We start from the raw sequence: 24638 nt of genomic DNA on the forward strand, positions 1-24638 counted from the left end.
CTCAGGTCCCCGTCCTGCATGTTTGGCGCTATTTAAAGCACCAATCATGCAGGGGTTGTCTGCCACTCACTGTAATGTCACAGCCATGGTGGTTGTGGCATTACAGTGATTGCCCAAATCGATGGGAACAGTGCTCACAGTGAAACATGAAAAGCCGGCAATTCATCAGCGGCATATACCGGTACACGACAATTTAGGACAGAAAGAATAGAGCATCACACATAGATTAGATAGACAGAAACATGTCAGTCACATATATAAGTACAGTGACAGTGTTGGTTACTGTACTTGTTATTTAGTGTTAAAATAAAGGATTTATTAAAAAAAAAATAATAGTGTTTTCATGCACAAGTCTCTTTGAAAAAGCTGGCCAGCAATTCATCAGCGGCATACATTGGTACCCGACAAATTAGAACAGAAAGAATAGAGCATTACACATAGATTAGATAGATAGAAACATGACAGTCACATATATAATAAGTACAGTGACAGTGTTGGTTACTGTACTTGTCATTTAGTGTTAAAATAAAGGATTTATTAAAAAAAAATTGGCGTGGGGTTCCCCGTAATTTTAGTCTCTAGTGGAGGTTAAGCAGATGGCTGGGGCAGATGTTTGAAGCCTGGGAAGGGGGTAATACCCACACAGCATCCCAGGCTACTAATATCAGCCCCCAGCGGAATACCTAGCCTCTACTAGCTATTAAAATGGGGGACCCCCCAAAAAAATGATGTGGGGTCCCCCCTATTTTAATAGCTAGCAAAGGCTAGGCAGACAGCTGGGGGCTGATATTAATAGCCCAGGAAGGGTTCCATGAATATTGGCCCCCTCCCAGGCTAGAAACACCAGCCGTCAGCAGCCTCAGAAATTGCGCATCCATAGGATGCGCCAATCCTGGCTCTTAGCCTCACTCTTTCCACTGCCCTGTAGCGGTGGCAGTGGGGTAATAGGGCTGGGGTTGATGTCAGCTTATAATGCCAGCTGACATAAAGCCCAGGTTAGTAATGGAGAGGCGTCTATAAGACACCCCCATTACTAACCCCATAGTGAAAGTAAAAAAAAAACACAAACACCCAGAATAAAGTCCTTTAATTGAAATAAAGACACAATTCTTTAATGTTCTAAATTAAACTCTACTTACCGTCACGCCCATTCCAACTGAAGTCAACGATCTCCTATGGATGCGCCATTTCTAGGGCGGCTGACGGCTGGTGTTTATAGCCTGGGAGGGGGCCAATATTAATGGTACCCTTCCTGGGCTATTAATATCAGCCCCCAGCTGTCTGCCTAGCCTTTGCAAGCTATTAAAATAGGGGGGACCCCACGTCATTTTTTTTTTGGGTCCCCCAATTTAATAGCTAGTAAAGGCTAGGTATTCAGCTGGGGGATGATATTAGTAGCCTGGGAAGCTCCGTGGGTATTACCCCTTTCCCAGGCTTCAAACATCTGCCCCAGCCGTCTGCTTAACCTCCGCTAGAGACTAAAATTATTGGGATCCCCACACCAACTTTTTTTTTAATAAATCCTTTATTTTAACACTAAATAACAAGTACAGTAACCACCACTGTCACTGTACTTATTATATATGTGACTGACATGTTTCTATCTATCTAAACTATGTGTGATGCTCTATTCTTTCTGTTCTAAATTGTCGGGTACCGGTGTATGCCGCTGATGAATTGCCGGCCGGCTTTTTTAAAGAGACGGGTGCATGAAAATCGGAGGGCACTAGTGTGTTCCAAGTGCCCTGCTATGTTTTTCATGCACCCTCCTATATACCCTTCCTGCCTGTCTGCCTATATATTCTGCCTACCTGACATTTAATTGAGCACTGTTCCCATCGATTTGGGCAATTTTTGACCTTCTGCAGACCGCCGGGGGGGAACGCCAGAAAAATGCTCGAGTTTCCCATTGACTTACATTGGGCTCGTTGGTCGGGTCGAGCACCCGAGTATTCCAATGTGCTTGACCCGAGCTTCGAGCACCCGAGCATTTAAGTGCTCGCTCATCACTATGGATAACACAAGAGTATAACTAAATGATATAGGAAGAAAGGCAATTGATAGTGTTATATTTAAGTAAGACTCCTATATAAGGTTAGATTAAATAGTAGAGTGAGATCTTGCAGAGCATAATAGATACCCACATATCTCCAAAACTGCAGGTAGTTAGGGAGACTCACCGCACCCGAAGCACGTTGTTCAAGGAATGCTTTGTCCAGGAAGCACTCCATGTGAAATGCACTTTGCGTGCGGTGGGACACCCTAACTACCTGCAGTTTTGGAGATATGTGGGTATCTATTATGCTCTGCAAGATCTGACTCTACTATTTAATCTAACCTTATATAGTTGGCTTACTTAGATATAACACTATCGATTGCCTTGCCTGCATTTACTTAGATATACTTCTTGTGTAGGGTTCCCTTATGGCTTAATTTCTGCCCTGCATGTGTCCCTCAATTTCTTTTTTTAACCTGTGGTGTCTCATTTTTTCTTATATGTTTTTTAATACTCTCTGTTTTGTATATACTAAATAAAAATGTGTAATGATTTTAATGGCTTGCATTTTTCTCCTTATTGGTGTTATTATTTTCACAATACCATTTGGAGCAGAACTCAGTCTGACATGTACTGTTCATATTTCTTATTAGTTCTATCAACTTTAACCCGTTAAGGACTGGGTGAGTTTTCATTTTTGCGCTTACATTTTTTCCTCCCCTTATTCCAAGAGCCATGACTTTTTTATTTTTCTGTTGGCATAGCGGTGTGAAGGCTGGTTTTTGCATGGCATGTTGTACTTTTAAAAGACTCCTTCCATTTTATTACGTGATGTACTGGAAAATGGGAACAAAATTCTAAGTCTAGCAAAATAGCAAAGAAAGGGAAATTCCGCAATTATTTCCTGTGTTTCCATTTCCATCAGATTTATTTATTTTAATTTTGATAGATAGAACTTTTACGAACTCAGCAATATGTGTTTTTTTTATTTTATTCATATTTTTTAAAACATTTTTTCACTTTTTACTCTATTTCTTAGTCCTTTTAGTGGACTTGAACCAGTGCTTGTTTGATCGTTTGCGCTATATACAGCAGTGTCACAGCATTGCTATATATAGCAAACACCACAGTCTCCTATGAATGCAGCTTTCACAGCTGTCAGCTTCAGCAGACACCTGGCCATCATTGAAACCCATAGGCGCCCCCGTGGTCACATTATGGGTGTGCCAATGGATACATACATGCCAGGGAGACAGCATATGACGTACCCTGTATGTTGTTAAGGGGTTGAAGGTACTTTTGCATTTCTTTTGAAATTACTATATTTGGGATAAGATTTTTTTTGCCTATTTCCAAACACATACTATTATTCTAAGACAATTACATCTAACATACAAGAATCATTTTAAAATAATTTTGCAAAAAGTTAACATTTAACGTTTTTTTAATAGTCTGTGAGTGAAGCACTTTCTCACCTGTCTCGTCTTGCATTTAGCACTGAAGACTGTCCATTCACTAAAGAATGATGAGTTATTGGTGGTGATGCTTTGGAAGTGGTGGAGGAGGTAGTAGAGGAATTGTTAGTAGTGAGGTCTAGCCCTCCATGTTTAATGCCATTGTCTTCTATACTGTGAACTCCTGTCACCTCTTTCCACAATTGCTGTATCTCCGCAGGGCTTAAACCAGCTGTGAGACAAAACAGTGCTTTGTTAATAACACCATGTCATTTTCACAAGACCTTGAATATTAAGCCTGGACTTGTACAAACAGTAATGAGAATTTTAAATATTAGGCCAAGCAAAACATATTTATTATTTATATCTGCCAATCCATGTGATTATCACTGTCCATTTTATGCTTTCCTGAAATACATCAGTCACTGGAAAAGAGAAGGCTTAGGGGAGATCTCATAAACATGTATAAATACATCAGGGGGCAGTACAGAGATCTCTCCCGTGACCTGTTTATACCAAGGATGGTGACAAAGACGAGTGGGCACACTATGCGTCTGGAGGAAAGGAGGTTCCTGCACCAGCATAGAAGGGGATTCTTTACGGTCAGAGCAGTGAGACTCTGGAACTCTCTGGGAGAGGAAGTGGTGATGTCCAACTCACTTAATGAGTTCAAGAGAGGCCTGGACGCCTTTCTTGAGAACAATAAAATTACATCTTTTGCTTAGTGATAGTTAATTAATCCAGGGATTTAATCTGACTGCCAGATTGGTGTCGGGAAGTGAATTTTTCCTCAATGATGTAAATTGGCCTATACCGCATGTTTTTTTTTTTGCCTTCCCCTGGATCAACGCTGCGGAATAGCTGCAGTGCACAAGAAATAGGCTGAACTGGATGGACGCTTGTCTTTTTTCGGCCTTATAAACTATGTAGCTATGTAACTATGATTCTATCCCTTAATGTTGAGTTATTCAAATACTTTGATATCAGCAAGATCTTATCGAAGGGGTAGTTTAATCACAAATAACCTGTTCAATATATTACCCTATGTGGCAATAAACTTATCACTGGGGGTCTGGCTTACTGGCCTCTGATAGCTTATGTTTCTAGTGGTAAATATAGTGGGCTACATAATGTTACATGATCACTATTTAGATGTAGGAACTTCCATGTAATTCCAAGGCCAAGTCCACAAGAGTAAGAGCCGTTAACTGTAGTTCTCTGTTCTGGTTCATTGAACCGAAACTGTAATGTCTACATTCCATAAACGAGCACTTGAACAGAAAATGTCATGAGAGGACGACCATTTAAGCTTGCTATAGCAAATTGTTAGCAGATCATGCAAATTTCATTGGGAATCCCCAACCATCTTTAGTTTAGGCAGGTAGCCCTTCCTTCCCAAGACATTTTCCAATATAGGAAATAAGAATTTTAATTCTTCTGATGGTACAAGTTTATAAGGGTGATTAGCAGAGCAGTCATCAAACAGTTATCTAATGTGTAAGACTACCTTTACAATAAATGTTGATATTAGATTGACAGCATCAGACAAAGCTTTTGCCTAAAGTCCCCACAGCCCCTCCTCATATCTACTCAACATTCCTCCTCCAAACTCAACTTCTTCACCATTACAGAAGATCAAGTCTCATCTTTACTCTCCACATCACACCTCACCACCTGCGAACGTGACCCAATCCCGTCCCACCTAATCCCTACCCTTACCACAGTCTTCATCCCAACCCTAACCCACCTCTTCAACCTGTCACTAACATCCGGTGTCTTCCCCTCATGTTTCAAACACACCTCAATCACACTCATCCTCAAAAAACCCTCCCTTGACCCATCCTCACTTCATATCCCTATGCCTCAAAACTACTGGAACAACACGTCCACCTTGAACTGTCCTCCCACCTCTGCTCATGTTCCCTGTTCGACCGCTTACAATCTGGCTTCTGATCCCATCACTCCACTGAAACTGCCCTGACTAAAGTCACCAACGACCTACTAACCGCCAAATCCAAGCGGCACTACTCCGTTCTCCTCCTCCTGGACCTGTCATCTGCCTCCAACACAGTCAAGCATTTCCTCTTACTACAGACTCATCTCTTGGCATCACAGACTTGGCCTTATCTTGGATCTCTTCATACCTAAAAGACCGGACATTCAGCATCTCCCACTCACATACCACCTCCTCATCTCACCCCCTTTCTTTTGGTGTCCACCAAGGCTCAGTCCTAGGACCCCTGCTCTTCTCCATGTACACCTTTGGCATGGGACAGCTCATAGAGTCTCATGGCTTTCAATACCACCTCTATGCTGATGACACACAGATCTACCTCTCTGGACCCGATATCAACTCCTTACTAACCAGAATCCCACAATGTCTGTCTGCTATTTCATCCTTCTTCTCTGATAGATTTCTAAAACTTAACATAGAAAAAACAGAATTCATCATCTTTTCCCCACCTCACTCAACCCCCCCATCTAACCTATCCATCATAGTCAATGGCTGCTCACTCTCCCCAGTCCCACAAGCTCGCTGCTTTGGGGTAACCATGGACTCTGATCTCTCCTTCAAACCACATATCCAAGCTCTTCCTGACAACTCCAACTCAAAAATATCTCCCAGATCCGCACATTCCTCAGCCAAAAACACTAGTCATGCCCTCATCATCTCCTGCCTCAACTACTGCAACCTCCTGCTCTGTGGCCTCCCTTCTAACACTCTCGCTCTCCTCCAGTTTATCCTAAACTCTGCTGCCAGACTAATCCACCTGTCCCCCCGCTATTCCCTTGCCTCTGATCTCTGTCAATCCCATCACTGGCTCCCCATTGCCCAGAGACTCCAGTTCAAAACCCTAACCATGGCATATAAAGCCATCCACAAACTGTCTCCTCCATACATCTGTGACCTAGTCTTACCTGCACGCAACCTCTGATCCTCACAAGATCTCCTTCTCTACTCCCCTCTTATCTCCTCTTCCCACAATCGCATACAAGATTTCTCAAGTGCATCCCCCCTACTCTGGAACTCTCTACCTCAAAATATCAGACTCTTGCCTACCATGGAAACCTTCAAAAGAAACCTGAAGACCCACCTCTTCCGACAAGCCTACAACCTGCAGTAACCACCACTCCACCACATCACTGCAGGACCAGCTCTTTCCTCACCTAGTGTATCCTCACCCATCCCTTGTAGACTGTGAACCCTCGCGGGCAGGGTCCTCTCTCCTCCTGTTCCAGTCACTGACTTGATCTGTTAAGAATATTATTAGTGTTTTTTGCTATGTATACCCCCTTTTTCACATGTAAAGCACCATGGAATAAATGGTGCTATAATAATAAATAATAATAATATTAAATATTTTTTGGCAAATGTAGACACATTTTTAAAAGGGCATACATTTTACGATTTGCTGGTGCTCCAATATTTAAATTGGGCCAAACACAAAAATTCATATAAAAAAATTAAGCTTTCAAAGGAGCAAAACAAAATTTACCTTGTGGTAGGGACTGGACTGGAAGAGCTGATTGGCTGGGTGGGATGGAAATCAGTCCCTGCCGTTGAAGATTAAGCAAATGTTGCTGTTGCTGCAGTTGTTGCATCTGAAGGAGTTGCTGTTGGAAGACAAGCTGTTGGGCTGCTAATTGTTGCTGCTAGGAAATAAGACACAATAGTAATTTTTTAAAGAACTGTTTGGGGACAATAGTGCACACACATTGAGAAGTAACATCTGGTAAGAGAGTATGCGCTCACCTGGCGGTGTTGTGTGAAGACACAACACCTGTAGACCCATGTAGCTCCTGCTATGGCTCAGAGGCTGGAGAAGGAAAACTTCTTCCAGATGATTAATAATAGTAGACAGATGATTTCACATTCAACAGGCTGTGCTGCGATAACTGAAAAGCTTTTTGCATTTCTAAATGGTGCAAACGTGTTTTGGTGGCAAACTGGTGCCTTTCTCAAGGTAAAAAAGGAGCCAGTCTGGCACTGAAATGCATTGTAACAATAAACAACCATTTTGAAACACAAAAGGCTTCTCATTTACCGCAGAACAGCCCGTTCAACGTGATATCGTCCTCATCTACTAAAAGTAATTTTTTTGACTGTCACATTACTCCAAAATACAATCATTACATTTGCATTCTGGATAAAATTCCTTGCATACAGTGATCACCAAGGTTTATAATGTAACCAAGAAAAAAAGACATACCAATACCATACCCAAAAGTGGTGTTAAATTGATGAAATGCTAAAGTACATGACTTTTCTGATGTCATATATCCCTTGTATAGTGTAAATTAGTTACATAGCCATTTACCTTTATAAAATAACTTTCATTCTATGATAGAATAATAACATACACCCAATATTAAGGTACTTGGCAAAGCTAAAATATTTAGCATTCAACTAATATTTCAACTCTTTTGTGAAGAGTTTCTATTATATAATGAAAACCAGAATGCAGTATAATAATTTTTACTTTTATTACTATAGCTGTTGGTAAAGTTATATAGTGTGTGTTTTATATTGATTCTGTATAAAATACATTTTATGATCCAATTTTTTTTTTGCTTATACAATTGTAAAATCTCTTGATTATTTTGTTTTATTCCTACAGATAATAACAAAAGTGTCAGCACCATATCAAAATAGGGTTGGAGGTCAGACAGGTGTGATTTATAGTCTTCAAGCGATATAATAAATACATTGACATAAGCTAAAAGTAGCACACCACTCTGGCTCTTTCTAACAGGCAGATGTGTCTTTCAAAGTATGCATGTGTAATCCACAGCTGCCCATGAGTGCAGTCTCCGGTGATCTATTAGTAAATTGGGATGTAGCCTTTATTCCAATAGCCTGTTAGCTCTTTCTTTTCTCTTGTTTGGAATACATTAAACCCACACTACATTGAAGGGAGAGAATTGCCCTATTATTAGAAAAAGTATAACTTCCAATTTTGTGAGGCATTACAAGACGAACCAGAGTTCTCTAGACTCAAGAGAATATAAGATGGCAGTCACACTTCAGAAAGAGACAAGCTGCTGTAGGAGACCTTTCCTTTTTAGTTTGGGGAAAAGAGAAACTTCTGATGCACTCACTGGAAAACAGACTGCATAATGGAGCAAGTCATGTGGATTGCCCAAAGCCTCAGGAGAAATAAGGGAACAATTTCTATGCTGTAGTTGATGCCTGTCTGAAATTCTATTCACAAATCCAAACAGAAACAAAGCCTCAGGAGGTCAGAACTGTTTCCTGTAGGTTTGCATAATGGGCAGCTTAAAGACAATGTCTACAATACCTGCTGATCAATTTAACTACTTCAACATGTTATATTTGCATTATGTTTATATTTGATGCATTCTGCCGACAAGTGCAGGGTAGGCCTGAGAAGCCGGCTTGTCAGCTTGATTTATGAGCACATCAAACTGTAACTTTCTATTCGCCAGTCCAAATCTCCAGTAGCAGTTCATTAATCAGGGGCCCGTGACTTTGAAATTTATGCTCAACCATTTTTGAACAATAAGCCAACTTTGCATGCTTCTTGAACTGTATCAAAAAAGGAAAAAAAAAACATTTGTTGTATTTCATCAGTTTTCTAGTAGAGGACTATGATTTTTATTTTTTATACCTGCACGTGTGAAAGTATGCAGCAGAATAAATTAAGAAGTTATTCTCATTTTATTGTTTTTATGGATCATGATATTATTTTACAATGCAAATGAAAACATAATATAAGCCAAGTCATCTTTTTGGTAACTAAGTTTAGTTTTGTATATTGAACACTTAGGCTCTGTTCACATTGGCATCATGGCTTCTCTTGACCATTCAGTGCATATGATAATATTACATACAGCGAAACAACACACTGGCTCAGTGGTTAGTTCTGTTGCCTTGCAGCATTGTGGTATTGGTGTTAACTGGGTTGTCCGACGACATAAGAAAAGTCTTGAGTGGTTTAGCCCTTATTCACACTGCATTTCACACTGCAGTGCATGTGGGGTTACATCTGAATCCTTCTATTTATGAGATTCAAACAAACCAACACAAGGACATAGACTGCAATGAAGTTAACGGTGAAATCTGTTTGTGCTTTTATCTATAATTTCAAATGGGCACAGAAATGTAGAATACTACTGTATTTTTCAGATCATAAGACGTACTTTTTTCCCCCAAATTTGGGAGGAAAATGAGGGGTGTCTTATGGTCCAAACGTAGCTTACCGGGGAGTTGCAGTGATGGTGGAGTGGGATTGTAGAAAACAGGGTCCCTCGGGAATCCGGCGGCGGCAGAAGCGGTGAGATATCGGCGGTCAGGCAAAGTGGAGTGCATTGCTTTTCCAGCGGCCGTGGCCATCTTCCTGAAGCAGTGATCTACAGGCCCATGGCTTCAGGAAGATGGCTGCCGCGATCCCAGTCTGCACATGCGCCGGCACGGGCAGCCATTTCCCTGAAGATCAGGGCTGCGGCCGCTGGGAAAGCAATGCACTCTGCTCTGCCTGACCACCAACACCGGCCCCACAGCATCTCACCGCTTCTGCCGCGGGCGGGTTCCTGATTGAGGGACCCTGCTTCCTGCAATCCAGTTCTACCACCACAACAAACCCCCCGCTGTTGGGGCACCCCCTTCTCCCACCCAGGGCCCACAGCATTGCTCCACTTCCGCCGCCGCCGGCTTCCTCAGCGACCATGCCTTCTGTGACCCCAGCTCCACCGCTCCCCAGGTATGATACCTATTCGGACTGTAAGACGGACCCCCATTTTATGGAATAAATTTTTCCCTATTTTAAACCCCAAAATATGGTGTGCGTCTTATGGTCTGGTGCGCCTTATAGTCCAAAAAATACAGTATATAGAGGGATACTTTCAGAAAAATCACAAGTAGCGTAAGATTGAACTGTGCTCATGTCATTGTAGCCTATGACCCTGTTGGCTTTTCATTTAAATACCATTTTTAGGAAGATTAAAGCGGAACCCCAGAACTGCAGAAATGCAGTGAGAGCAGGGCCTTACAAATGTAAACTAATTAATATTACTAATACACTTTTTTTTCTAAACCTCACTGATTTCAGAATCCATCAACTGGTTCCAGTATAGATTTTCATTATGTTCCAAAGCAGTCAGTGAGCTTCTATTGACATGTGTTCTTGACTTCATAACGGGACTAGATGTTAAGGGGCATTTACGCTGCAAGATAATCATAAATGAGAATTCTTAAAAATGCTTGTTTCATAGTTATCTTGCCATGTAAACTTGTTCATTTGGGTGAAATGATTTTCTGTGCAGAAAAAAAGATCATTGTTCTCGACGGTGCATCGTCCTGTTTAAACAGGACTCACATTGCCGAAAACCATGGCAGCTTATGCACACTGAGCAATCAAATATAGATCGCTCAGTGTGCATAGTTTTCTTTGATCTGCCTGTGTAAACAAACAATCAGTTTACATATTTGGCGGTTGTATCATGCCGCCGGTCGGTCCATGTAAATTAACCTTAATGGGGTTTTCCCATGAACAAAAGTACATTTTAATCAATAGATATTGGAATAATAATAAGTTCCACAATTGGATGTGTTTAAATAAAATGTTTCCATGCTGAGATAATCTAATACATGTGCCCCTGCTGTGTACTGTGTAATGGCTGTGTCTGACCATGCAGGAACATGGTCTGATCATACCACAGCTCCTGGACAGATGAGGGGAGAAAAAAAGTATATAGATATAACAGCTGGGGTTCTCAAATGATTCTTTCTTTGAAGTAAAACATTGTTTAAAAACAGGCAGGGAAATATTTTACCTCACAAAAAGAATCAGCTGCGATCCCGTTCCGTAATGTCTGTATACTCTTTTGCATCCTCCCCTGTCCAGGAGCTGTGGTATGATCAGACCATGTTCCTGCACTGTCACACACAGCCATTACACAGTACACAGCAGGGGCACATTTATAAGATTATCTCAGCACAGGAGCATTTCATTTAAACACATCCAAATGTGGAAGTTATTATTATTCCAAGATCTATTGATTAAAATTAACTTTTGTCTGTGGGGAAACCCCTTTAAGTCTTAACTAAGCAAGTCATCATATCTGTCAAGGTTGATAGTGAGATAGAGAAAGTGAGCTGGCTCAGCTAGTGAATGGAGTCTGACAGCCATTTTCACATCTCCTACAAGCAGGAAAAAGGCAGAAAACTCACTGCTTGTGTTAGAAGGTCATGAGATGCCACTAAAAAGCCATGTTATGGGGTAAGAAATTGGGCCAACTATTAGGTTTAGCAAATTAGTTCATAATTTTTTAGTAGGTCTATTTAATCTGCATTAACCAACTCACTCAATCCGCATTAATTTTATAATTATTGACAAACCATCTAAATCTGTCTAATGACAATATCTGCAGTCATTTTTACATTCACTTTTTTGTTTGCATAAGATTTCATTACATACCCTGATATGCTCCAGCACTTCAAAAATATAATGGCATTTTACTTTTCTTCCTTTGTATTTGCCCAAATCTTTATGAAATGCTACAGAATATGTTATTGTTTTATAGATTAAGGCAATAAAAGGAATAAACATCTCCAATGGATTTTTAGTTCCATTATATTTATGCTTGTTTGACAAGTTCAAACCATCGTCTAGAAGATCATACGTAATGTATTTTTGGATGGTTATCTCAAAGAGGTTTTTCTGCATTGTTTGTTTGGACAACAGTTAAATGGGCTTTCCCACAATAGACATTTATCACATATCAACAGGAGATGTGATAAATATCTAGTCAACTTAGGGCCCCACCATTGATATACCCACTAATCAGTATATAACATGGCTTCCCAAATGCTTTTCTCCCCTGATGCTCCATATAATGTTTATGGGGCATACTAAAACAACTGATGTATTTTGTGGTGCAACACCTTTAAAAAAGCACTATTCATGTTAACATATATGGAGTTTGATGGTTGTTTCGGGTATTTTGTGAGCTAGAAAACCCTTTGCTGTCTCCAAAAATTAAAACAAATACAATAAAGCCAAATTAAATCTCGAGCTAACTCCATTAACTGATTTGGTTTTAATTTTCTACTTTCAACAAACACATTGAACAAACCTCTTTTGCTTGCTTTCCTGGGTGTGGTGGGGTTTGCTGTTGCTGCTGTTGTTGCTGTTGTTGCTGCTGCTGCTGTTGTTGCTGCTGCTGCTGTTGTTGCTGTTGCTGCTGCTGTTGCTGTTGCTGTTGTTGCTGCTGTTGCTGCTGCTGTTGTTGCTGCTGCTGCTGCAAAAGCTGAAGATGTAACTGTTCTTGCTGTTTCTTGTAAAACTCTTGTAGTTGTTGCTGAATAAACCATTTTGACTTTAATAAATAAAGGCAAAAGTTTCATATATTACAAATTACCTAAGCTTCACTACTCTGGACTGTGATTCAATGCTCTGTATTGAAACAACTGCCATACTGACCTTATCTAAGAAATGTAAAAACTCTTTTTAAGAACCATCAATTGAGTAGCACCTATTACCTTAAATAAGTGTATAATATATTATCTATACATGTTTACATACGCTGTTGTCTTGTCAATTATCAAATGTCAGCAGTCAGAAGATATACTTCATATATATTTATTTGTTTATTTATTAATACAGAGAAATTATATTTTTGGTATTTTTTGCAGGTATATTTTTTTTAGCAGCATAGCAGATACTAAAATCTCTATTTCAGTATTAGCTGCATATTAGACTCTGTTCAAAATTTTCCCTTTATTGTTGAATTTCTGTTCTTGTTTAGCAATAAAAAAAAAACTAGCATAGCCCACAGCACTATGCTTACAGTTAAAAATATTGGAATTTTGACAGAAGACTGATAGTTCCCTAAAAAAATCCATAAAGATTTGTTGGGATCCGACATAATCTCAAAAGTCAGTTCTGAACAAAAGCCACAATGCTAGTGTGGACAGAGCATCAGTATAAGTTACAGAACCCAAATGGAGAAATGCATTATTAAAAGGAACTTGTCATGTCCAAAAATGCTATTCACCTGAATGCAGTTTCAATCTGCAGGTAAATAGCTTTAAAATCATATTAAGCTTCCATATAAGAGCAGCGGCTACATGGAGAAAATTAAATTATATTCAGCAGCTGATAGTGTACTGCTGCAAACTGTCAATCAAAGTGCCGGGGAGTGATTACATCACACTCACAGAATAGTGAGCCATGACTGTAACCGCTCCCTGCACCATTCTTAAGACTGAAAACAAGTGGCTACAGCGAGAATATAAGTTCATTTTCTCCCAATAGCTGCTCTTCCAATAAGTCTGCCTAACATGATGTTAACACTATTTAATTGTAGAATAACCTTATGTCTACTAGTAAATAGCACCTATGGATATGACAGGTTCCCTTGAAGGTTTGATCAGACGATTGTATTATACCGTCGTGCTCAGTTTGAGTAAAAAAATTAGACAGCACAATGACCAATGTAACTCAATAGAGCTGTCAGATAACAGTTTTTCATATGGACCAAGTGTCCCAGTGAAAAAATTACAGCGTGCACTATTTTCTACCATATATCAGTGGAGACAAGCATATTGAAGTCTATGGGGCAGCAAAAATCATCAAATCCCATATGGATCATCAGTGTAGCATTTGATTTCTATGGATGCATTGCCATAACTAACCTAGAAAACTTTAGTTGATCATGTACATTTCAAATTGTTTATATATATGTAAATATGCATGTTACATGGATGTCACACAGATGTAAAATACCGAGACATGGATGGCACATGAATGGCATATAGATGACAATACAGATGAAAATCGTCCGAGTTTTCCTGATGAAAATTGGACCATTTTTCATACTCTTGTCTGACCCCGGCATTAAGCTTATTATTAGCTTTTAGTGCATGAAAAAAGTTTTATTTCTTTGCATGTTAAAAACAAGACAGGTTGTCTTGTTTAGATATCTTCATTGTATTTGTACATTTGTGTTATATCAGGCGAATAAAGGGGTTCCCAGTTTATAAATCACTGAATTAGGTAAGTTTCTTGCTTTTAGTAGTGGAAATACCCATAATGAGCTCATCTCTGGGGATCCAACAAATCTGAAAAAGGTTGTCCAACTCTCATAATCGTCAATATTTATAGCACAGAATATTATGTTTAAAGATTTGTTGCTGTTGTTGTTTTAATGGTGATTTTATTAAGTATATCGTATAGTGACTGCTTTACCAAATAATTTTACTTTTAATCCTTCATTTTTGTATATACTGTATATATATATATATATATATATATATATTTTTTTTTTTTTTTTCCGTTAGTGTTACCACATGAAAGTCTAAACTGACTAGTGGACAATTCTTTTAAAATAATACTACTAACAAATGTCTGCACATTAGTGGTATTTGCATTGTATTATATCACAAAAGGAATTCAGGCCAATATGATTTGCCTACCTATTCCTTTTTTATTTACTATATGATATGACTGTAGAGTTTAATGTTGGCAGCAAAATATTTCGAATTCTCACTTGCTTTACAAACTCATTATAAAAAAATCGACTGACTTGTGGTTCAACCACTTGGCTTTTTATTGCATTGAATTCACTCCTCATAAACCTCAATATGCTACATAATCTTTATTATAGAAAGCAGATCTATTACTTTTCCGCTTAAAATAAATGCTAGAAAATTCTCCGACTACCATAGTCCTATTATGACTAAAACAAGTGGTAACGTGTTATATATGATAAAAACAACAATCTCCTGCATCTCTCTTTGACACTTCTTGTGCTTTGACAAGTCTAGAAATGTAATGTTCTGTTTCAGATGACAATGTAAACAATCACCTGACAGCACATTATTTTTCTGTGAGTGATATACACTGCTATAAAAGGTGAAGACAAGATAAACATGACAGAAGGCTTATGCAACCCTAACATTCAAGCACTCGGGAAAAATTAACTGTTAAAGGAAGGTAACCAACATTACCTGTTGTAACATAACGGCTTGTTGCTGCTGGAGGAGGGCTTGGAGCTGCTGTGGAGATAGAACTTGCTGTTGAAGGATCTGCTGCATCTGCTGAGGGGTGATCACCTGGGGAGTCATCATGGCCACTGAAACAGGCACCTGCCATAAAGAGAAGAAAACATTACTGACAGGCTCACTTTAAATTCAGTGATTGCTTATGGCTGTATAGACGCAATTCATATTGATTCTCTGCTATTCTGTTACAGACTTGACTCATGTAATGTGAAACTGAGATGTTTATGTCTAAAATAGCATCATGAAGGATGTAAAGACGACTCAGAATATATACTGCTACAAGCAAGTGCAGGGCTACCATCCTGGGGAAAGCAGTTTAAACATATGCAACAGACTATTATGTATATATTGCTCCAATATAGAGATATCTGTAATGTTCATTCTTACTATCTTATTGTAATACACATTAAATGGGTTTCCACTTTGTAATTTAAATAAAATCATTTGGTAACAGTTTTTGCAAACACAAATTCCCTTTGTTCAAAAATTCCCTTCCCAATTCTACTGTTGGCTCTCCTCCACTGCTCCAGTCTCTATGTATTCACATCATGACTATAACGCACATCACCACTGCAGCCAATCAAAGAGATTGGCTGCAGCAGTGATGTTCACTGTCATGGTGACATTACTGCTGTAGTTAATGCACAAAGACCAAAGCAGCAACAGAGAAAATGTTGGACCCAGAAAAGGTATATATATATATATGTGGAAAACCATTCAAGCATTTTCAGTTGCATATTATCTTGGTGGATGTATTTGAATATAAATATTTGCTAAAGGTGTATGCTATTATACTTAGATCAAGTAGCTATCTGTTGTATATACAGTATACTGTATATCCAAGTTAAAGTTGCCAATTTGCAAAAACAGCACCATGGTTGTTAGTGGTATTGCTGTTTGATTAACACTAATGTGCCATCCCCTGATGATGCCAATTTATCAGTGAAACATGTTGAGAGGACATGTGCTGCATGTCTGAATTTAAACATTCAATATTGTCTTAACATCCATTGATGGATGTGGGATGCTATCTCCAATACATGTTTTAATCTAATACAATAAAGGTTAAATGTTATTGACCTGATAAAGAGGGTAATAGCTAGTGTGGTTCAGCCCTTTAATTTCTTATTCTATGTATTTATGTTAAGCTCAATGAAGCTTAGGTGCAATACCAGACACACCCATAGACAGATGGGGTACTGTTTTTAAAATTTAACAATAATTTTAAATTCCGTACAACCCCTTTGTACATGACATCGGAGTCTCATCAAATTCTCTCTTTTTATACAAATCGGAGGAGCATTTGAAGTGTCTACAACTTTTAAACTTGCTTGTAGACATTGTGTAGCCAGCAAATAAGATAAGTACAACATTTATTTGTGATTAGTTTTCTACCAACCATTACTATAAATTGGATAATATTAAGAAATAGAATTGTATACAGTAGCTACAAATTTTAAAATAGGTAAAACAGCACATTTTAGAATTTAAGCATTGTAGAAAATCATTACAGCCATTTTATAATTGAGCAGAAGTCAACTATTTGTTCACCATTAGAAAACAATGAGTCATCATAAATGGTACATTCTTTAAATGGGATATAGTCAGCAGTGGGGTACAGCAGGGATCTGTGCTAGGACCGATTCTTTTTAACTTCTTTATTAATGACTCTGGGGATGGGATCTAGAGTAAAGTGTCAGGCTTTGCAGATCTTGACGTTACAATATTGCAGAACGATCTGGATAAGATGACTGAATGGACAAACACTTGGCAAATGAGATTTAATGTAGATAAATGTAGAGTAATGCATCTAGGACGGAGTAATCCTATTGTTGCATATACATTAAATGGGAGTATACTCGGGACTATAGATCAGGAGAAGGACTTGGGTATTCTGGTTACATGTAAGCTGAGCAGCAGTAATCAATGTCAAGCAGCAGCCGCAAAAGCAAACAAGATTTTAGGATGTATAAAAAGAGAAATAAAATCCCACGATCCCAACGTATTGTTACCCCTTTAAAAATCACTTATGAGGCCACATCTTGAATATGGGATTCAGTTTTGGGATCCACATTTTAAAAAGGATATTCAAAAGTTAGTCAGTTAAAGGCGGCAACTAGATTATTACAAGGGATGGAAGACCTCTCATATGATGAGAGGTTGGAAAAGGTGGGCTTCTTTAGCTTAGAAAAAAGACGCCTCAGAGGATATCTCATTTATATGTATAAATATATGTGTGGTCAATACAAAGGACTGGAACATGACTTTTTCCTTCCAAAGACCATTCTAAGGACCAGGGGGCACTCATTATGGGTGGAAGAAAGGCGATTCGACAGCTAAACAGGAAAGGATTCTTTACAGTTAGAGCAGTCAGAATGTGAAATGCCTTACCTCAAGAGGTAGTAATGGCCGACACTATAACAGCTTTTTAAAGAGGGCTGGACGATTTCCTCAATACACATAACATTGTAGGTTTTAGTTAATTTTGTGACAAAATGTATAACTGGTGGAGAAAGGACGAACTTGATGGACCTAGGTCTTTTTTCAACTTATGTAACTCTGTAACTATATAACTATGTAACCTCTAGTAAGATTCCAGTGGAGGAACATGTCAAAGACTGAACTTTTGGTTTTTGCCCATTTTCACATAGATTAATATTATTATTATTTATTATTATAGCGCCATTTATTCCATGGCGCTTTACATGTGAAAAACTGTGTACATAGCAAAAACAATTACAATAACCTTGAACAAAAACATGACGGCGACTAGTACAGGAGGAGAGAGGTCCCTGCCTACGAGGGCTCACAATCTACAAGGGATGGGTGAGGATACAGTAGGTGAGGGTACAGCTGGTCGGGCAGCGGTGGTTACTGCAGGTCATAGGCTTGTCGGAAGAGGTAGGTCTTCAGATTCCCTTTGAAGGTCTATTTATATAAATTTCTACAGATGATACTGTATACATACATTTCACGATTATTCAACTTAATCAATTGTTACAATTAGACAAGGCATCAAAATATACAGTAGAAATATAAAACCTAGTAACTTAAAATGTATACATCCAAATAAAATATAAATAATTTATTGAATCCAAAACTAAAGGTGTTCTTTAGGCCCACACAGGTTGTATACTTATTTCATATGTTCTTGCATTTGTTGAAATTGCTCTAAAAACATTCATGTCTGGTTTGCATATCCACTGGGCATGTTATGCAGTGATGATTTCCGGATACACTTGAATGTGGCTGCGCACATATGCATGTACTATGATTCATACAGAATTTTTTAACTCTGTAGGATTATTTCCACTTTATTTTTAGTGCATTCATCTGTGCCCATATCTAGATGTTTGTTGCCAAACTAAGGTATATCTTGATACTTATATAACTGTACCTTCTGTTATTCATCAATGAATGCACTGATCTGGGCTCATTGAGTCTTTGGTATTAAAACATAGCATATTTATTTTTATATTTTTTGTACATAATAATAGCAAGACATGTACTAATGGCTGTTATTTATTTTTTTCCCATGTGGGTCCTACCTCTGTTTGATGTTCTTAATTTTTCATTGTTTTATTTGTCATTGGTGTTTTTATCAATTTTGAATTCAATATTATTATTTATATTTTATTTGGTGGTGTTACTCCAATTTTGTATAGGTTAAATATTATATTGTAGAGCGCCAATTATTACTTAGGTCATTTTCTTTTTGGGACTTGAAATGTATATATGTGTTTCACTTGCGTATATAAACCCTTTAAACCAAAACTTTTGGTGTCTATAAAAAGGTGGCCATACAGAGTAGATAAACATCAGCAAAACTGACCAATTTCAGTGTGATGACCATCCATTGTGAGTGTATGTGAGTGTCGTGACTCACCCCTGATGGCAGATGTTGAACAAAAAAGATTGGGCTTGTTGGATTTTGTCAAGTGAATTGTTAATGTATTGGTAAAGGTCTAATACACATTAGACGACCACTGGCTGAACCTGCCAATTTTGAACAGAATCCACAAGCCATCTAATTTGCATGGAAGAATGTTTTGTGAGAGAAGGATCTTATATATTGGATGTTGGCTGAGCCAAGAAAGCATGTGTATTAAATGTTAGAATGAATACCTGTTAGGTGAACAGACACGTGTTTAATGTGTATTGCCACTTTGCTTCTATGGTACAGAAGCATCAGGATTAGGTAGCCAATTGAGTATCATAAAAGCACAGATTTGTGATACCATAGGAAGTAACACACCAGCTGATGCTATTGTCAATTTTTAAGGGTAAAAATATGGATATTTTATGACTATTGTATACATAAAAGGACAATGGCACCTTATAATGTACGTATATTCTGGTCATTAAATAAATTGCACTAATTCTACTATATTTTTTCAAAAATAATGCTGGAATCAGAAGTTTGAAGTAATAGAATATGACCTGTGCAGGATGATATAGTCAAACAGCAAACTGAGTTGTTATACTGACATATCAAGAAATGTTGATAACTTTATTGAATTTATTTGATAAAACTATTTTAAACACATAATGACCAAGCACCATAAATTTATGCCACTTGGTCTTGGGGCTTTAACCCTTATGCCATTAAGAATAGGGTGCAGGAGTTAAAAGCTACTGCAATTTAACAGAAGCAATCTGGTCCCAGGCTGTCAGACAACAAGGCACCCAGGGAGAAGACAGAAATAGTTTATCACTTCAGTCTTTTCTTTTGCTTGCTACATAGAGCTCAGTAAGTGCCAAAACCAGGAGTGGGTGATAAATACAGAATTGGTTCACTTGTTTCTATGAAACCTTTTCTCTGATTGTTCCTCACCTGGTTTTGGCTCCCACTCCTGAGAAGAAATACTGACCAAATACTGATAGTGGGGCCATGGCCTGATGTATCGGAATTGCCAGGTCTCTGCATCGGCAGAGTAGTAGTGCTGCTGGTTTCCCCTGAAACTGGGGCTCTTAATGATGCCCCAGATGGATAATAATGAACATTAAAAAGTGCTCAGTAGAGATCTTTAAGGATCTCTTGGGGAAGGCAAATTCGGAAAAAAAGCTATAAACATGTATAAAACATAAAAATGCAATAAAACTAATAAGTCCCCTTTACAAAAAAATCATGTTTTTTTCATAGAAAATACATTTTTTACATACATTAAAAAAAAAAAACTACACATAATAGCTATCCACACAATTGTAATAACCAGGTGAATTCATTCAACAGGTTATTTGATGTGAAACATGAACAGTAAAATAATATTTGAATGAAAAATATTTTTTTCTATATTTGTATTGCAAAATAAAATTACGCTGTAAGTTATATGTACCCCAAAATAGCGTCAACTATGATGCAATTTGTAAAGCATAAAACAATGCCTCATACAGCCATGTCAATTAAAAGAAGAGTAAATATTATGGCTGCAGCAAAGAGGAGAGTCAATAACATAAAAAAAAATTGGAAGATCATCAATAGGACCTGTTTATACCTGGTCACTGAGGAGTTAACTATATATTCGTGCAAAAACTTGCCATGCCCATACACTTTGCCTATACAAGCCTCAAATATTTTCAATTACAGACTCTAATTAATCCAAATATAATTTAATACAAGCGCAACGGTCAAGTTGAAGAATCACTAAGTTCCAGGCCATATTCACGATACTTTACTGGGAGACTAATGGTAGCAGTGTTACACCATTGACTTCTGCAGTAGTTTTGCTTCATTTCAGACGAGCAGGCCAAGTACTGTACAATACAATTACTATGGCGAGAAATTCACTACACCTTATAGTCAACATAGCGCTAATAACAGACATTTCATCCGCAGACACTAAACCCCTGTAAAATCATGTCTGCATTTACAAACTGCATGGAAAGCTTGTTATAGATGATGGCTGATATTTGGACAACGAGACAGTAATAAAAGTCCAACTTACAATTAGTTGCCTAGCAATGATTTTGTGAGATAATGCCAGAAATGAAGCCTCTGTTTACAGCACTGTTTGTTCATATCCCAGTCAGATGAGAGAACACAGCAGAGTGCTGGACACATCTGTTCCACGTATTTATTAGATTCAGTGCTGCGTTGCTCACATGACAAGTGGAGAGATAGACGGGATTGTTTGGACGCATTTGCTTTGACCTTTACTAATTACAGTTAAAAACTTAAGATTTCAAAACATTGGCAGACACTTCTAAAATTACCAAAAGGTGTTACACATGTGGCATAATCTTCCTGTAGACAGGAAGAAAATAACATAAAAATGAATATTTTAACACAATCAGCTACACTATGTAGTAATTCAAGATGGAATGGCAGCTCAAATTAGGCCCTAGAAAGTATAATAGAAATAATTCACTCCGAATTTAAAGGAATTTCATTGGATCCATACCTCAACCCAATTGAAATTCTGTAGTGCATAAACAAATGACCACAAACCTAAAGGAACTTAGGTGACGTTGTAAAGAAGAGTGGACCAAAATCCCTCCAGAAAGATGAGAGACTGATATAAGTTATACAAAAATGATTATTTCTGCTAATCTTTACAAACTATTCACTCATGGGGTGTGCTTAATTTTTCACACGCGCTTCTGAATTTTTGGCCTAAGTTTTTGTTAAGTAAATAATGACACGGTGTAATTTCTTACATGTTGTTATCTCAGGTTGTATATGTCAAATTCCTTCTAAGGACTAGATTTCTTTTTATCATGTCCTGATGCATAAAACTATAAAACTCAAAGAGGGTGTACTTAGTTTTTCTCAAGAAAGTAGATTTGCCAGTATCTGTTATTGGGAAAATCAGTGTCATAACAGCCAAAGTAGATACATATAAATATATATAAAAAAGCCATAACGCAGGCATGTGGGTTTTCTTTATTACAGTGATTAGAAAGGACTTATTTTAAATGACTATTTGTTGTAATCCCATAATAAGCAGTTTGATGCACAATTTAAGTTGTAATCCTATAGAATTGATATTCTGTAGTAAAAATAGGTCTCCAAGATACTTTATCATATACCCACTGGGTAGGGGAAAGATTTCTGATTGCTGCGATTCCCACAGACCACCAATACTTCAGTCAAGCATCTGTGGTGCTGGTCCATTCAAAGATCATGGGGCTGACAAAGTCAGCTACTTGCAGTGCTTGACTATTTCCAGAAACCATTTTTACCTTTTTATGTCATTCTAGCTGGTTAAATAATCTGCATCGGCTAAATCTCCAAAGGTTCATCTGGTTATAAATATGAGCCTTACATATATACTGTATATGTATACTATATATATTTGTGAAATCTATCTATCTATATATTTTTTGATGTTGTTTTGTTTTGCTCTAGCTTGTTGTGCATTTTTAGTAGACACATGATATGTACAGTACACTCTTCCAATACATTTCTAGAAAATGACTTAACCAGCTTTTGGATATTTTAGATGTATGTAAATAAAAGTCATTATTAATAAAAAAAAAACATTTTTCTTGAGTATAGTACTCCTTTTCATCTCATTAAAGATGTTCATTTACATTATTTGTCATTAGGTGTATTACTGAGTTCCTGACTATAAACTGCTACCTTGACAATATATAAATATAGGCTACTGTAATAATTGAAGATTATGGTAGACTAGAACTATGGATAGAGCATAGAAGAAAAAATAGGGCAGAGTAGCTAATAGTAGCCCACTGAATTCCAGATTTGCTTTTTCGGGGACCTTTTCTACCATAAAACAAGCAATCTGGTGAGTTTCTACCTACGGCTTGTCTCCAATTTTCTTTTGTATGAGTATTTTTCACAAATTTTGCCATAGACCTCACGTCATGTTCAATATTTATTAATGCATTCTACTCCAAAACTCTTCCGCGGAAACCTTCAAGAGGAACCTGAAGACTCACCTCTTCCGACAAGCCTACAACCTGCAGTAACCCTTGTTCCACCATACCACTGCGCGATCTGCTCTACCCTTACCTACTGTATCCTCACCCCTCCCTTGTAGACTGTGAGCCCTCATGGGCTGAGTCCTCTTGTATCAGTCGGTGACTCATTTTGTTCAAGATTATTGTACTTGCTTTTTAATATGTATACCCCTTTTTCACATGTAAAGCGCCATGGAATAAATGGCGCTATAATAATAATAAATAATAATAGTTGTGAAATTTTTATTTTCTTATAAAGAAAAGGAAAGACAAAGTAATAGCAACACATTGCACTACCTCTCATCCCAAACTCATATATTGACAGATTAGAAGATTAATATAGGCTTCTTCACAGATCAGTCTAAAACTAAGTTATGGAACCTTGTGCAACATTTACAAATATGTTATAGATACTCGTATTTTCTATGAAGCTAATGAGATTATTGACACACGAGCTTCGTTGTGTTTTACATAGCTGTGTTACATAAGTTACATAAGAGAACAAAATAGAAGTATTTTTGTATATTTTCTGTAACGAAGAAATACTGAATGTTCTATTAAGAGCTCAAGTGATAAAACCTCATTGAGTCTGAACCACATTTCATTGATACTGTTTAGACTGCACCAAAACTCGCATCAATTAGATTCTACCATTTAATTAACTTAATATAACTGAGAGTTATTTTTATAATCAAAGAATAGTTTACTGAACAATGTTTTACCAGCTATGTCTTCAGTTACACGTAGATGTTTTAGCCAAGATTACTTTCCGCTTCTAAATGGCAAAAACAAGATGATCATACCCTTGTTGTTGTAGTGATTATAGGGGATATGTAAAACGCTATGCCATATGTTAAAAGGCCAAAAAGTAACTTCTAATCTCACTCAGGCTAATCAAGATGTTCAGATTATTTTACATACATCTTTAGTTTAGGCCTTGACATGCCCTTGTTTTTCTTTCTTCTCAAAGCTAAAGTTCCTCTCTTTGATTAGCTGAAACATTTGCATGGTCACTACACATTTTTCATTTTATAAATCATTATGCATTAGCAGTCTTGATCGCCTAGCTTGACTAATCCTGATGAACTGAAATCACAGCTGAAGGTCAAACTCCATCCCACTGCACATTCATATTCAAACAATTCTGCACTATTGTTCATTAGGCTCCTAAAATCATTGAATAGAAGGTAGAGCACATTTAGCAGTGTCTTGTGTGGTATCTAAAATGCTAGGTGCCATA

At 37.7% G+C, this 24638-nt stretch overlaps 1 protein-coding gene across 19 annotated transcripts in view; it reads right to left on the reverse strand.

Moving 5' to 3' along the window:
* Window positions 1-24638, reverse strand: part of FOXP2 (forkhead box P2) — a 314333-nt gene that overhangs the window by 125521 nt on the left and 164174 nt on the right. For 11 of the 19 annotated variants that reach the window (XM_073651932.1, XM_073651929.1, XM_073651944.1 and 8 more), the window contains 4 exons: window positions 15422-15559; window positions 12547-12789; window positions 6948-7104; window positions 3472-3682 (listed from right to left, as the gene is read on the reverse strand). In XM_073651932.1, the coding sequence (XP_073508033.1) occupies window positions 3472-3682; window positions 6948-7104; window positions 12547-12789; window positions 15422-15559 (749 nt within the window). The remainder of the gene's footprint in view (window positions 1-3471; window positions 3683-6947; window positions 7105-12546; window positions 12790-15421; window positions 15560-24638) is intronic. The other 8 variants (XM_073651940.1, XM_073651945.1, XM_073651948.1 and 5 more) reach the window with 5 other exon arrangements.

Source organism: Phyllobates terribilis, unplaced genomic scaffold (assembly GCF_046119375.1).
Source record: "Phyllobates terribilis strain yellow unplaced genomic scaffold, ASM4611937v1 Scaffold_11__3_contigs__length_659146591, whole genome shotgun sequence".
Lineage (NCBI taxonomy): Eukaryota > Metazoa > Chordata > Amphibia > Anura > Dendrobatidae > Phyllobates > Phyllobates terribilis.